The following is a 14,981-nucleotide window of genomic DNA, read 5'->3' as shown; positions in this document are numbered from 1 at the left end:
CATATCACTTCTCACGTATAGTTACAGCAATAAATGTTTCAGTGCACTTCTGTAATCTTTTCGTCTAAATCACAGTTTAAAATCAAGAAATAGAGAGTTACAGCAATTATGTTTTGCCTGGCTTTGGTAGCAATATTGTTGGTATTAGCTACAACACATTCTACCTTAAAAAGAAAATATTAAACCGTGGAAGGTAACGGATGCAAGGGGAGTTGGAATGTGCTGTATTTCAGCATTGCATCAAAAATCCTTCTTTTTGCTTGACACTGTTTTAAGTACAATATCCTACGGTAGTAATTGGCAAAGCTTTGGTAACACTATTGGAGCACAGAACTGACTGCAGATAGGGCCATATATTTCAATAGTAGTGCTTTTACGTATTGTCATTATTCACAGTGAGGTACTCTGTATTTCCATGGCAACTAGAGGCCAACCAGAACTTTCCACTGAGCTTGGTGTTATATGTATCACCAGAAACCTGCAGAATTTTATGCTTTCAATTGTTATACGTGGTAGAACTTGCATGGAATTTTTAAAAGCTTTTTAGCTAAAAATAAATCAATAGAATGACTGAAGGAAATCGAGTGATGCTTTTTTTTCTTGTTGCCCATTAGAAATTACAGCTACAGATGCAGGCTGCAGACATGTAGTCCTCACTGTGGTGTGCTCTGGGCAAACAGGGAAAGCAGACTAACTTGCAAAGAAATTTGGGTGCCCTCTGCCAACAAAAAGTACTTGAGGTAGAGTTTACAAGAGTACAAAGGTACATATTGTAGAAGTGTGGCAAAGCCACAGATGAAATTACTTATATTGATATACAGTCGTCTTGGAGAAAGCAGCAATTTTGTTGATGGAGAGATCTACAGGATCTTCTGTCCTTTTTCTCAAATCCTAGGAGTTGCCACCTCACCTCCAGTCATAGGGTATTGCAGGACAAACTCTCTTCACCTTTGTTTGCTTTTTGTGTCTCTGTGGGTAGAATATATTCTGTATTTGTACCTTGAGGTGATTTACTGTCACTTTGCAATCCACATTGAGGACTCTGCCTAGTCTGAAGAATGGAAAGTCCTGCCTGTTAAATGATACTTTAATTTAGAAAACTTTCCTGTTAGATAATTTTATCATCTTTAAAATCATTACTTTATAATCCCTTCTGCTTTCCCCTCCTACTCCATTTGTAAGCATTTTAAAAAGTAAAAAGATGCTTGTTTCACATTTAGATGTGCCTGTAAACGATTTGAATTCAATAGATTCTTAAATTCTTATGTAGTTAGAATGTTTTGAGGTTTAGAAACTAGGACTCTTCATGAGGGTGGTCCAGTGTTCTGATTTAGAGCAGAGATCACATCTTTCTTCAGTTGCCATGGAGATGGAAAAGGCTTTTCTGTGAAGACTAACAGTGGAGGCTAGAATAAAGATTCACAGGTAGCAGCGAATTGGTTATTTCTTTCTGCTAAAACCTGTTTACTTCTTTTGGTATCTATCTTGCACTGCAAATGCATATATTGTCATTATTAACCTAAAATGTACGGCTTGTAAAGTTACCCTAAACCTAAAATGTGTAGCTTAATGCCTGCGATCTCTGGAGTTAATTAAAATTGATCACATAAAAGCTACAAATGTTTAGTAGTCAAAAGTTTAATTAAAGAGCTTTTTCAGCATAAAGCTTATTGATTTTATTGATATCCCATATGAAGCTGCTGAATAGATTATGATTTATTTATTAGGTGTTCAGACTATAGATCAATGTAGTAACATAGATCTAAGCAGGCTTATGCTAGGGTTTTCAGCTCCAAAATAACTTTTATGACAGTATTCTAATTCTGATTTTCAATACAAAATATTCACTATTTTAACAGTGTAATTCATTATAAAGGTTGGCATATATTGTTGTAGAGTTAAAACTTTGATTTTGCCTTTGTTTATTACTTAGTGAACTAATTATGTGATTTTTTTGCAGTTGATTGGCCGGGGACGATATGGAGCAGTGTATAAAGGCTCCCTAGATGAACGCCCAGTTGCTGTGAAAGTATTTTCTTTTGCTAATCGTCAGAACTTTGTCAATGAGAGGAACATTTACAGGATTCCACTGATGGAACATGACAACATTGCCCGCTTCATTGTGGGAGATGAGAGATTCACTGCAGACGGGCGTATGGAGTATTTATTGGTGATGGAATATTATCCCAATGTAAGTGTTTCAAAGAAATCAATTGGAGTAGTTTAGATTCCTAAGAATAGCCACATAAAAAGGATGCACTTCAGTATTGGCCAATAATTTTGAGTTCTTCTTGCACAGTAGTAACCTTTGCCTGGTGTAATGTGAAAATAATCCATATAAGTTACAATTTTAATGAACCTTAGTGTGGCTTACTGTAATACCCTTTAAGGTTTCTCAGTTACTACTATCAAATGTAGTCTTAAAATGTAGTCTTAAATTCTTGGTTGTAATATTTTGCTTTTGGTTATAGTTCATTTTTTTAAATCAACTGTGCAATAATCGAGGACAGTATTTGAAGAGTTATTTTGCTTAAAAATAAATTAATACACTTAAAACTACTTAGTATTAAAACATTACACCTCTATTATGGTACTTATAACCTCACTTAGTAGCTGTAAATGGCAGGGTGTTTTTTTTTTTTTGAGTACAATGAAACATAAGGGATCCTGTTACCTTTTTTAAGCTTTATAGGGAATACCATATTTATTTTGTTGTACCCTATATTGATGATATAGAAGAATTCTTTAGAAAGCAGGCTTACTTTCAAGGACCATATCTTCAAATTTTCTTAGCTAACTGGGTGCTTACATCCTCAAATTCATTGATCTGAGTTCCTAACTGTGTGAGTGTGTGCGTGTGAGTACACAGAATGAAAATATTTTTAAAATGCACACCATAAATGTGAATTGCTTATCACAGAAAATCATAAAATACGTGTTTGAGGGGTTGCATATATGAAAACGCAAAGATTTACATTTCACATTTTATTTATTTATTTTTTCCTTGTGTGTAGAAAAGGTTTTTAACTGTTCTGTTAAATAATACTTTAATGAGCTTTTTGGTCTCAAGTAAGTGAACTCATTGTATTTATTCCAGTGTGCAAAGGTGATGGCTGAAGCTTGATTTGTTAGGGGGGCAGTAGGACAAAAGCTGCTTATTCAAGTAGCAAAAAGAAACAGAACAACCATAAATAGGAGTAATGATGGCCTTTTCCTTAAGATGTTTCAAGTTCTACGTATATGCTTGTGTTGAAATTTAAATTGCATTTGTGTATATAAATATCTAAATATATATGCAAGTTTAAGAAGACAACCTATCACTTCACAAATATAGAATGAACATTTTAATTGAAAATTTTTAAGTGAGAACATGCTTGATTGTGTCAGTTTATAAGAGATGGACATCTAAGAAGAGATTGCAAAGACTAGAAATGACTACAGAAAAGGATGGTCTTGTCCATGCTGTATGCATAGTGGCAAAGCACTTTGGCTCTGGCCTTCTGTGGCAGGGTAGGCTTATTTTCAGCTGAGTTGAGTGAAATCAAGTGAGTATTCTGTTCTTGGGAGGGCTTAACATAACTGTCTTAACAGGTGATCTGTTTTTGCTGGTTTCTTGAATTAAATGATTTTTAGTTGAAATGTAATTTGGTTGAAAATTGTCTTGTTGCTTCTGTAAACAGGATCAGTTAACAATCTGATTAAATGCACATATGAAGCTTATAACATCATATTATCAGATTCTTTCCCAATATGGTATTAAAAACAGCAAGATTAGCCTAAAATCAATCCACTGGTGGCTTGGAAGTCATTGGAAAAAGTGCACAGCAGGTGTAATTAATGCACAGTATGGTCTTAATTCAGTGAGCAGATGTTCTGCTGTATGCTGAGCTAACAGCAGGGAAGGAACCCTGCTGTGGAAACCCTACTAAAAGGGAATGGCACCATTCAAACTATACTCATAAAACTTATTTCAATAAGGGGCAACCCATGCAAGATGTGCAAGTGAAATACTCCACATCCAAAATATCATTCTCCCTGGAAAAACTTCTCTTATTGAAAATAGGAAAACACAAAATGGAGCATTTTCACACAGAAAATTGTTTTTGTTGTTGCCTGGGTGAAAGCGAGACATACTAGATTAAACCAAATCACACTATTATCCAAATGCATTCAGAAGGATGAAGGTAGGGGAGCAAGTAATAAAAGGGAGGATATGTGTATAGACTAATCAACATGCTATTGTGATGGTACTGTGAGGTATGGCTGGTGAATAAGCAGTGAGTAAGTTGCAAGGGATGGCACAGCACGAAATACTGAATAGTCATAGAATTGTGCCCCTCGCATTCAAGCATTCATGTCTTTTTAGAACAAATGAAAAATTGTTGTAAAACACATAGTAGAATCTTATGATTGTTAGAACAAAACCATCATTTTAATCAAAAGCCATAATCAGAACAAATATCACCAATTGAACATGTAACTCATGACTCTGAAAAAGAATAATCTCATTTACAAATCTCTCACTATCTTGACTAAAACTTTTCCTGGTTGTCCTTTATATGGAACTTCACTAAGAACATAAAATCACAGTCCTCAGACAGCTTAAAAATATATAGCAGTTAGAAAACTTTGGAGCAAAAAGGTCTTGAAGTTGGTTTGAGATCTTTATACACTATTTCCCAGTTAGACTACAACAGTCCTGTTGCCTCCATGAGAATGGGTTGGAATCTCAACCCACAAAACCAAGAAAATCTTTTACTGCACCTAAGTTTCTGGCAGTCAGTCCTTACATCTCTTGATTTTATTTTTTTGGGGAGGAAAAAAAAAAGTACAGTATATATAGCACAGTAATTTGTTCAAAGCAAACAAGGAAACTATGTTCTAATACCAGAATTGCTCACAGCCTCTGGAGCTTTGCACTGTGAGAATCTTTGCAATGAGCACTGTAGCAGGAATCATACCTGAACCCAAAGAGTCTAGTGCTAGGCAGGAGCCAAAAACTAAGTGGGAGGAGTATACATCAGAAGTGGATATATTTTGAACTGTGCAGTCTATCTTCATTTACCTTAAGTTTTTATGTAGACAAACTATTTTATCTCAGTATTTCATATTTTACAACTTTGCCTTATCAAATGTGGACTTCGGTAGAGAGAGGATTAAGCCTAAGATTTAGGCCTCAAGGAGTAACAAGAATTTTTGCGCACCCCTGATTTTGGATTTGGGGTTTGTTGCTATGGTAAAACTGAAAGGGAAAAGAAGCTTATGTATGCTTGTATTTCTTAAAGCTTTAAAAAATAAGGTAAAATTCTTTATAATTAATTACTAGATGGATTTTCAGCATGTTGTTACTAAAATGTATTCAAAGTTGGTATGACAGCATTTTAAGCAATGAAAAAAAAATGTTGTGTAAACCTGTGTGAGTGATGTTTGGTCTGTGTTTTCACCAAGGAGGTTATCTGTTTATGGGCTCCTTATTCAATACAGTCTAAATCTGAGAAGTTGAAAGATTTTTGTAATTATATTAAGGAGTGTAAATAACTGGGGTTTAGTTTTAGTGTTGGTTTAAAAAAAAATTCTAAGGCTTCAGTCATTTTAAATTATGGTATCTATGTACATCCATCTGAATTGTGCCTATGTTACATACCTGAATGTTGACTCCAAATGCACTCAAATGGCAAATACCCATTGTTGTTTTTTTAATCAAATGTCACTTAACTGATTTTGTAATAGTGTTTTTTATTTGCAGCTGTGATAGTAAGATGCTATGTACTGGTACATCTTTGAGATTAAATATTTAAACAGTCAAAAGGGGATCATCAGTAGTCATAAATAACCATTATAATACATGTGCAGAGAAGGCTGGTCTTACTGTTATTTATGCATGGGTGTTTGCTTTGTTTAAACTGAGCATATTGTTATTGAGGACTGTACAAAAAAAACTGCTCAAAGATGTTACAGTTTGCAGGATCTGGCTCTTGTTTGAGTTTCTAGAATATTTCAGTGTCACAATTGACACCCTTTCTTCTGGTTTTCTTTGAAGATTCTACCAGAAATCAATAAACAACAACAACAAAACAACAAAATACAATGTGATGTTCTTTTTTGCTGTTTCTTCAGTGTATGTGGACTCACTCCTATTTGGAAGCTTCTTTTTTTTGTTGTTGTTGTTGTTTCAATGAATAAACATAGGATAGCAGGGGAGATGCAAGTCAGGGATGTTCTCTGTTTTTCTGTAAATACTAATGGTTCAAAGTCTGATAATTAGTCACCCTGGCTGCTATATTTGCAGGTACCTTTCTCCTTCTGTTGTTCAGAGAAAGAACTTCTACAGAAGAGTACAAGAAATGCATATATTGTTTTTGTTTTATAACTGTCATTACTCCTAAAGGCAACCCCTATTATTATGCAATGTATGATGAATTTTCTGTTCTACTTCCTTACATAAAACAAATGGCACCACTAAAAATTAGTGAAAATCTTGTGTTTTATAATATCTGGGTATACACAGAAGCAGTTGCAGAATTATACCTTTCAGGAGCAATGGATAAAACTGTCCTTTTTAAAGATTTGTACTTAATTATTCAACTTGATAAAGATTTTAATTCAGTATTTATTTTATTTTATTTTTGTTAGGGTTCGCTGTGCAAATATTTGAGTCTCCACACAAGTGACTGGGTGAGCTCTTGTCGGTTGGCACATTCTATAACTAGGGGCTTGGCGTACCTACACACAGAGCTACCTCGAGGAGGTAAGGCCGGGAAGGGATGCTCAAGTGTTCATGATATTCCTGTTTCTGTCAGATAGAAGATTCCTGCCTTTCTTTTTACTTTGTGACAGTACAGCGAGTAGGAATGCAAATAGAGATTACTCAGTACTTCTGATATGTTCTTTCCTTTGAACAATTCCCTGTTGTGGGCTGTGCCTATGACACTTCCATGAAAACAGGGAGTAAGAGCCAGCAGAGTCCCAGAGACAGGCAAGAGGAGGAGGCAGAGTTGTGCAGTGCTGCTGTATCATGGCAACAGATTACTGAAGACCTGAAGCACTGAATGTCTGTCGAACAGAGATCAAACAGATGGAGTGTTCTGTTTGTTTTTTGCAGCTCAGGCACAAATCAGCACAGCATTTTTTTTTTGTGTGTGTGTGAACTGTATACATAAAAATAATTCAATCTTCTAATACCATTCTAATACCATTGCAGTTTTATTGTATCTCTTGGTATTTGCTGAAGGGTGTGAGTATAGTCTTCTCTGTGTACAAACGATACTACTGTTTTTTCTGTGTGTTATATTAGTGTTGGATCTGCTGACATATTGATATATATCTCTGCTCATCTGTTTCAGCCAGAATTTCAGCCATCTGAAATATCATGATTATATAACAGGTATTCTGATATCTGTGATATAACAGGCTGCAGAATATGGTCTGGCACGGAAGCATTAGCTTTTGGGCAGTAAATAAAAGGATGGTAATGTTAATTCCACATTAAGGTGCTAACATTTGGATTAAAGTCCCAAACCATATATTTCAAATGTTAAGCATCAACTCTAGCACAGAATGAAAACTGAAGATGCTGTTAGAAGTGCCAGACTGAAAATACCTAACTTGGTATTTCTATGTGCCATTGAAACTGCAGCTATCATCATTCTGAAATGTGCAGACAGGTGTGTCCGTTAGCAGCCAGAAAATGTGTAAACCTTCCATCATAAAGAAGAGACAGCCACAGGCTAATCTGTAAATGCTACAAAGGAGCTCATGGAGTAGAAAGAATTCCACAGTAAAATTGGTTCTATTGTGCTGGCGCTCTTACTAACTACATAAATTGCACATAAACTGGGAACAACTGAGATTACTCTTTGGAAAAGATCAAATTCCTTGCAGGATTAACATGTTCAGCTCCTCTAGAATAATATTGTCTATGTATCTTCTGAATAGGTGCCAATCTCAATTATAATGTAAATAGCTGGTGCTGTATTTGACAGAGGACTGTAGATATGAGAGAGAGCATTTGGAATGGCTGTCAGGTCTGTGGCAGCAGGTCTATGCTTAAGTACACAATGTCTTCCCTGCCAAAATCATGCTGAAATATCCCTTGGAAAGCTTATTGGCAAACACTAAACCTGTATATAACAGTAACCTAATAAGTTGTATAGATATGGTGAAGCTATGAATGCCAGTCAGTTTTCAACAGATAGCATACTGTGGAGTTCATTATAAAGAAGCAAAAATGTTAGCTTTCTAAAAGATAAGTTGATTTTCTGTTTATAATAGGTGAGCAGACCTAATGAGGTTCTCTCCTTTTGCCGAACAGTAGAACTGCTCTAATAATAACAAGCACTTTCATATGTCCAAATAGACCATTACAAACCTGCAATATCCCATCGTGACTTGAACAGCCGCAATGTACTGGTAAAGAATGATGGAACATGTGTAATTAGTGATTTTGGACTCTCCATGAAGTTAACTGGAAACAGACTAGTACGCCCAGGTGAGGAAGATAATGCTGCCATTAGTGAGGTAAGTATAAATAAAGATAAGCCAGCATATAAAGGAGGACAGATGGGGAGTAACAGTATGGGAGTAACATTGAGAAAAAGTTGTTATAAGGTGAATATTAAGGTAGTACAATTCTTTTAAGGGGGAATTGGTGCAATAGGGGTAGAAGTGGCTGAAAACTTGACAGGATGAGACTGATTTTATTGTCAAAATACTGAAGTGACAGTGAAGGTCTGGAAAGGACTGCTGAGGAAGGCTACAGAATTTGCATCCTTTCATGATTTTAAAGGAACACTGTGGAAAAACATCTGCTAGATGTTTAGATATATTACATACATAAGCAAAAATATGCTAACATCTGAACATAGGCTACTCAAATACAGTGAGACTGTTTTAAACAAAGACTGAAAATCCCCCAAATGCTTCAGTATATTTGTTGTCTATGTGCTTTTACAGTAAATCTTTACATTTCATTCAAAGCATGTCTCGCAGTACTAATCAACGTCCCTTAGAAAGCATTACAGTAATAATACCTAGTGCACAGGTGCTCTTTTTAGATCTCCATTCGCTGAACGAAGAAACAGGGAAACCACTGTTTAAAATGCAGGGATGTGGAACAGCCCTTTGACAAAATATACTGTCCTGTAAGGGCTGATGAATGACAGCTCTAATCTAACATCGTCCCTAGTGGAAATAAATAGATGCCTTCTAAAGCTGTTAATAACCTTTGAGTAAGGAAGATGTAGGGGCAAGCCTTGCTGACAGTCCAGCAATAACAGAACAAGTTCCTTGTTCAGCAGCATCCCTCCCCTATTATGGTATGTACATTGGTGTTGAACAGAGTCATTTCAGGAAGAAGAAACATTTCTGCTATATTATCTTGCACATGAGAACACTGAGTAAGGGACAATGTTATTTTGTTACAGTACATATGAAAAAGTGACAGAGCTTGGGAAGGGCTTTATTATGACTAGGCTACTGATATGAGTCTAGAAGATGAGAGTATTTATTTGAAGAGAACTGCATTTTCCATCTTAGCTGTAGAAAACATCAAAGTAGGATATTTAAAAAAAACAAAAAAAAACAAAAAAACAACAACACAGAAACCCAAGAACACAAAACCTTCATAATGAATTGAATTTGGACATTGCTTCTTGATTTGAAACTTGGATTTTATGTTTTTCCAGGTTGGTACAATCCGTTATATGGCCCCAGAAGTGCTTGAAGGAGCAGTGAACTTGAGGGACTGTGAATCTGCTTTGAAACAAGTAGATATGTATGCACTAGGCCTTATCTACTGGGAGATATTTATGAGATGTACAGACCTCTTCCCAGGTAACTGAAAAAACAATAGCAGTAGAAAGGAGTACCAGCAAGCAATGTTATCCTAGTCATAGCTTTTTAAGTGAAGAAAGGAAATATTTTTATCAGTTATTTTTTGCCATTAAGTCGGTGCCATCTAGTGTTCAAGATTGTTACTGTTCACACTCAAATACACTGTATTGTTAAGCATGAATCATGCTGACAGACTTCAAATTGCCTGTTTAAGCAGTTTGCAGGCTGCGTAGTAGTGCAATTTGAGTGCTATTTGTATTGTCCAGAGTTTATGAACATTGAGAGTTGGGTTGACGGCAAAGACAGTACTATGAGTATTTACAGCTGATACGGGGCCTGAAATATCTTTCAGACTTTCAAAATGAATAAATGGATGGGAAAGTGCAGTAATTTAATGTGGCCTTTAGCCATTCATACTTTTATTTATGATACTGACATTGAAAATTCAGGGAACTAAACCTGTAAAATAAAACAAAAGGAAATAAACTGTAAAAACTTAACGTGAGAAAGCGTAGTGACCTCCATCTTCTTCCTCAGCTATAGCATATAGAATTAATCTGGCATGCAATATTCCCTCTGTAGTCAAACAGCTACACATTACATGCAGGGACTTGTAATCTGTCTGGGCTTCCTCCCAGATGAAGTACACTCAGTCATTTACGTTTCACAGACATTAGGTGTTATCCTCAGGCTCCCGGACATCCTGAAGGTACCCCTCAATCAACAAAGTTTGAAGATACTATCCTTTGAGAGGTTCCCAAACAACACTTAATTCATTTGCAGTTAATTCAGCTTTTTTGGGGGTAGAAGGGCAGGGTTTGGGGGTGGAGTCACAATGTCTCGATAGACAGCAATTTTGATACTACCTTTCATCACTTGAAAGCTCTTGCCCTGCCTTTTTTTTTTAATCCATATATATATGTATTTTATTTTCATTCTTTCTTTTGCTAACAGGGGAGTCTGTGCCAGAGTACCAGATGGCTTTCCAGACAGAAGTCGGAAACCATCCCACTTTTGAAGATATGCAAGTCTTAGTGTCCAGGGAGAAGCAAAGACCAAAATTCCCAGAAGCATGGAAAGAAAACAGCCTGGTGAGATGGAATATTTAGAAATAAGCAATTTATAGGTTGTTATCTGGAAAGTAATTTTCAGTATGCATGAAGTGCCCATGTACTCTCTGTATACTGGATAAGGAACGTAAAGGCATTTTTTGACTTTTGACATCATATAAACCAGTAACACCGTAAAATATTTGGCAAAATGTAATTATAATCCTCCAATACTGAAATTTTATAAACATTGTAATAAACTATTTTTGAAGAGAAGTATAGTGCTCAGAATTTACAGAGGCTACATTTTCTAGCAATTGTTTCGTTATAACTACATTAGAAATTTTATAGGCTTCATTTGATCTACAATTTTTATTTTCTAAAGTATAAACAAAATAATGTTGTTTGTTGTTTTGAATTAGTATAGCTATGGCTTAGAGTCTTGCTTGCTGCTGCAGGCCAACAAGTTACAGCAAGTCAGCTGAACTCTGGTGAGAGTCTGTGTGCTTGCTTTCATCTGCAGCAAAGGTGAGGTAATGCAACTCCTCTTAGCATAGTGGAGGTTGTTTGTCTTTTATTCAAAGCAAAGTAAAATGTAAACAGTTACTGGGTTCTACCTGATACACGATAGCTTGTTTAAACTAAAATAGATTGACTGCAAGTATGGAAATTATGTATTTGACTCATCTAAAAAGATATTTTTATGAATTCACTTTCTGAAGTAATGCCCTTCAATCTTCAGAGACTTTGCTACTTGATAAGTATGTAGCTACTGCACAGATAATGGGGAGCCTAAGGCCTCATCTGTGCTGGTACTTGTAAATACATATGAAACCATTTTCAGAGAGGAGCATAGCCTCCAGTGTTAACACTGTTATAAAACATGTTGCAACTGAGTTGAGAGCTTCATAGAGAGGTTTTCTTATTGCATGGTTTTGTCCAGACAATCTTAACAAAAGTAAAAACAAAGAAAGAAACAAGCAAACAAAACCCACAGCCATTTTGGCAAATGCAGTGTTGGAAGAACGCAAGCTTGACAGCTGTTTCTGAAGACAGTTATAACTAAAACAGTTTAAGGTTGGTTTTGTTTTGCAGACTACCATTTCCAATGTTTATGTTTTAAGAAATTGGTAGACTAATATTATACACCAAGCTAGTAACAATCCCTGTATTTAAACTGCTTGACACATTCTTTGGGGTGTAATAACCTACAGTTCTCTTATAGGCATCAAACAACCCATTCCACCATGTGCCAGTCTAGGATGACATCTTAATAAACACTCTGAGATGTCATAGAAATATAAGATTCAGATAACCTAACTCGGGACCAAGGTCCTTACCTCCGTTGTCTCAGGCATGGGATAAAAGACTTCTGTCCATTATATAGAGCTACATTTACATGTTGTGTTAAAACATCTTTGTGCAAATTCATCTATTAGATAAATGTATTTATCCTTTTCCTTTTAGAAATAAAAATTAGAAACAATGTTTTATTGTTTAGGTCACGTAATTAAGGCACTTTAAGGATGTGGAATCCTAATTTTATGATTACTTTTGCAGTCTGCTTCTTGAACATGTGTTACAATATAGACCTTGTTTAGTGGTTATTGTTTTTCACAGTATGAATTAACAGATGATGTGCATAAAATAATTCAAGGCCTATAAACTGAATTGGGATGTTACCATCATTTCTTTCTCATTTTCCAAGCCAAAAGCAGGGACCAAGCTGGATCTCAAAGGTTGGGACTGAAGGCTATTAGTAGAAAAATAGAATAATGCAGATTTATTCCCTTTCATCCGTTTTTATGAGTTGTAGAACTTATAAATAGTGAACTTTAGTGTAGATCCCTTTGAACCTGAAATTAATAGAAAATACAACATTATGGTAAATGTGAAGCTCTAGAACTTCAGTCTTGTTAACTATCTGTACTGTCATAATTGTGGTCCTTTCAATATCCTTAAAACATTGACAGGAATGGATCATCTGGAAGAAAGACTATTAAATGCTAGTTACATTTATTTCTGGTGAAACTTTTAGGGGAGAGCTTTACAGAGGAGTAAGGCGAGAGATTAGGATGTCCACTGACTTTAAGATGCATGTAAATTGTGTCTAAATCAAGTACTAAAAGCTGAATGAACCCTTTTTATTTGGGTAGAGAAAACTTACCCAGTACAGTATCTCCTCATTGTCCCTGAGGGTGCTTTTAGATTCATGTCCCTCAGCTAGGAGTATTTTGGTTGCTTAGCCCTTCTTCAATCGACTATGGAAAGGGAGGTGATTTACTTGTGTGGTGGTTCATCCCTGCCTGTGTAGCCATAGCTGCATCACTGAGCAGCAGTGACTTGCCAGATGCGAGTGATGCCAGGAGCCTGCTCTGTGGGCGAGGAGCTCTTCGCGAGCAGACAGAGCTACTCTTGTCTTTCACTGCCAGGAGTGAACACGGCAGTTCTGGCACAGAAACAATCAGCAGGGCCCAGTGAATGCTTTAGTGCCCAGCTGGGACTACGCACTGTCAGTAGCGCTGGAGAAGTTAAAGCTGGGCTGAGATATGAGACATTCTGGCAAATTATATTCTACCCATGGGCCTTAACTGGCAGTAGGGGCCCATAAACGTCTGTCTTCCTGTGCTCAGGATGCAGTGGAAGTACAAATGTTCAGAGCTCGTAATTTCAGTTGTCTCCTTTCCAGGTCTCTGACCATATGGCAGCATGATTTGGAGGTCTTGAGCTCTAATCCTGACTGTACCATTCATCCCACAGTGTGATCCCAGGAAAGTGTGTCTGTTGCCATTTCTCCATCTGTAAAACAAGGGCAGCAATAATCTCCTCCCATAGTGCAGACAAATTCACTGACATTTCACTGAGGCATTTGGATATTAGGGTAGTGTAAAGAAGAAGAAAAGCATGATGAAATGAGCAAGGCTGTGTCAATTGCATACAGTGCAGGGCAGCAAGGCAGGGACCATTTAGCTGAATTGTGAGGATAACCATGGCAGTGTTTCCAGAGCATCGTCAATCCTTTCTACATGGCTTTCATAAAGCAAGGAGAATGAGCATGCACACATAAGAGAGGGTAGGCTGAAGGGTTGCATGGACAACTGTAAATGTAACTTTTTCTAAATAATTGTCTTCCCACTTTGGGTGTGTGTGAGGTATGATAATGGTAGTCCTTCATATTGCTGTTATTAGGGTAAACTAGCTTTGAATGAAATTGTGTTGTATATCTTCCATGTCTCTTTCTCACCAACTTGTGACTCTTTTCATCCACACCCATACAGTATGCTGCCATAGAACAGTAAATCAGAAGCATGATATAAAGGGAAAATAATTTAAGAAAGCGGGATTTTGTTTGTCTCCCGGCAGGCCGTGAGGTCACTTAAAGAAACAATTGAAGACTGTTGGGATCAAGATGCTGAAGCTCGATTAACAGCCCAATGTGCTGAGGAGAGGATGGCAGAACTCATGATGATCTGGGAGAGAAATAAATCAGTTAGTCCAACAGTCAATCCTATGTCAACTGCCATGCAAAATGAGAGGTAAGAAGAGAACACATTCGGTTTTTGTTGGCAGTGAATGTCCAATGCTTAGCTCACTCCAGAAAGGAAGCTAGAGCACGCTGTTCACTTCATGTTTCTGCACCTGTGAAGTGGATGTGTGTTATGTGAACTAGCCTGCACATGGGCATTGTATGATATGATCCCGATTGTTTTGTATTGCATGAATCCACAAAATAAACAATTTTTGTGGCTTTGGGTTCTTAAGATCTCCGATATATCCCCAAAATTCAGACACCTTGTATGTAAACAACTGTATTTATCACAGAGGGGCCTTTTAAGATGCATTTAGGCAAGCTGTCCAAACAGGCTTACAAAGACCTGGAGTCCGTGAATTGTCTCTAAGAGATTTTGCTAAATGATTCATTAAATTTCTGTTTAAAATGTTCTGCTAAAAGCTATGAATGTTCAGGCAGTAAGAGTTCAGGAAATTTCTAAGACTCGAACCTATAGCTATTCATTTAAAGAACTACAGGATCATTTTTTAACTCACTGTTATTCAGACCCCAGTGAGAGAGGTGCTGTGCATTTTTCTTCAGACAGAGTG

At 36.6% G+C, this 14,981-nt stretch overlaps 1 protein-coding gene across 1 annotated transcript in view; it reads left to right on the top strand.

Moving 5' to 3' along the window:
• The window catches only part of BMPR2 (bone morphogenetic protein receptor type 2), a 113,857-nt gene that overhangs the window by 88,630 nt on the left and 10,246 nt on the right, over positions 1-14,981 (top strand). Inside the window, exons 6-11 of the mRNA XM_083842234.1 lie at positions 1,961-2,191; positions 6,634-6,748; positions 8,357-8,517; positions 9,684-9,831; positions 10,786-10,922; positions 14,244-14,416. Coding sequence (XP_083698360.1) covers positions 1,961-2,191; positions 6,634-6,748; positions 8,357-8,517; positions 9,684-9,831; positions 10,786-10,922; positions 14,244-14,416 — 965 coding nt within the window. The remainder of the gene's footprint in view (positions 1-1,960; positions 2,192-6,633; positions 6,749-8,356; positions 8,518-9,683; positions 9,832-10,785; positions 10,923-14,243; positions 14,417-14,981) is intronic.

The sequence above is a fragment of the Anser anser genome, assembly GCF_964211835.1.
Source record: "Anser anser genome assembly, chromosome: 6".
Lineage (NCBI taxonomy): Eukaryota > Metazoa > Chordata > Aves > Anseriformes > Anatidae > Anser > Anser anser.
The sequence above is the reverse complement of the archived record's forward strand: the minus strand, read 5'-3'. Positions and strand labels throughout refer to the sequence as shown.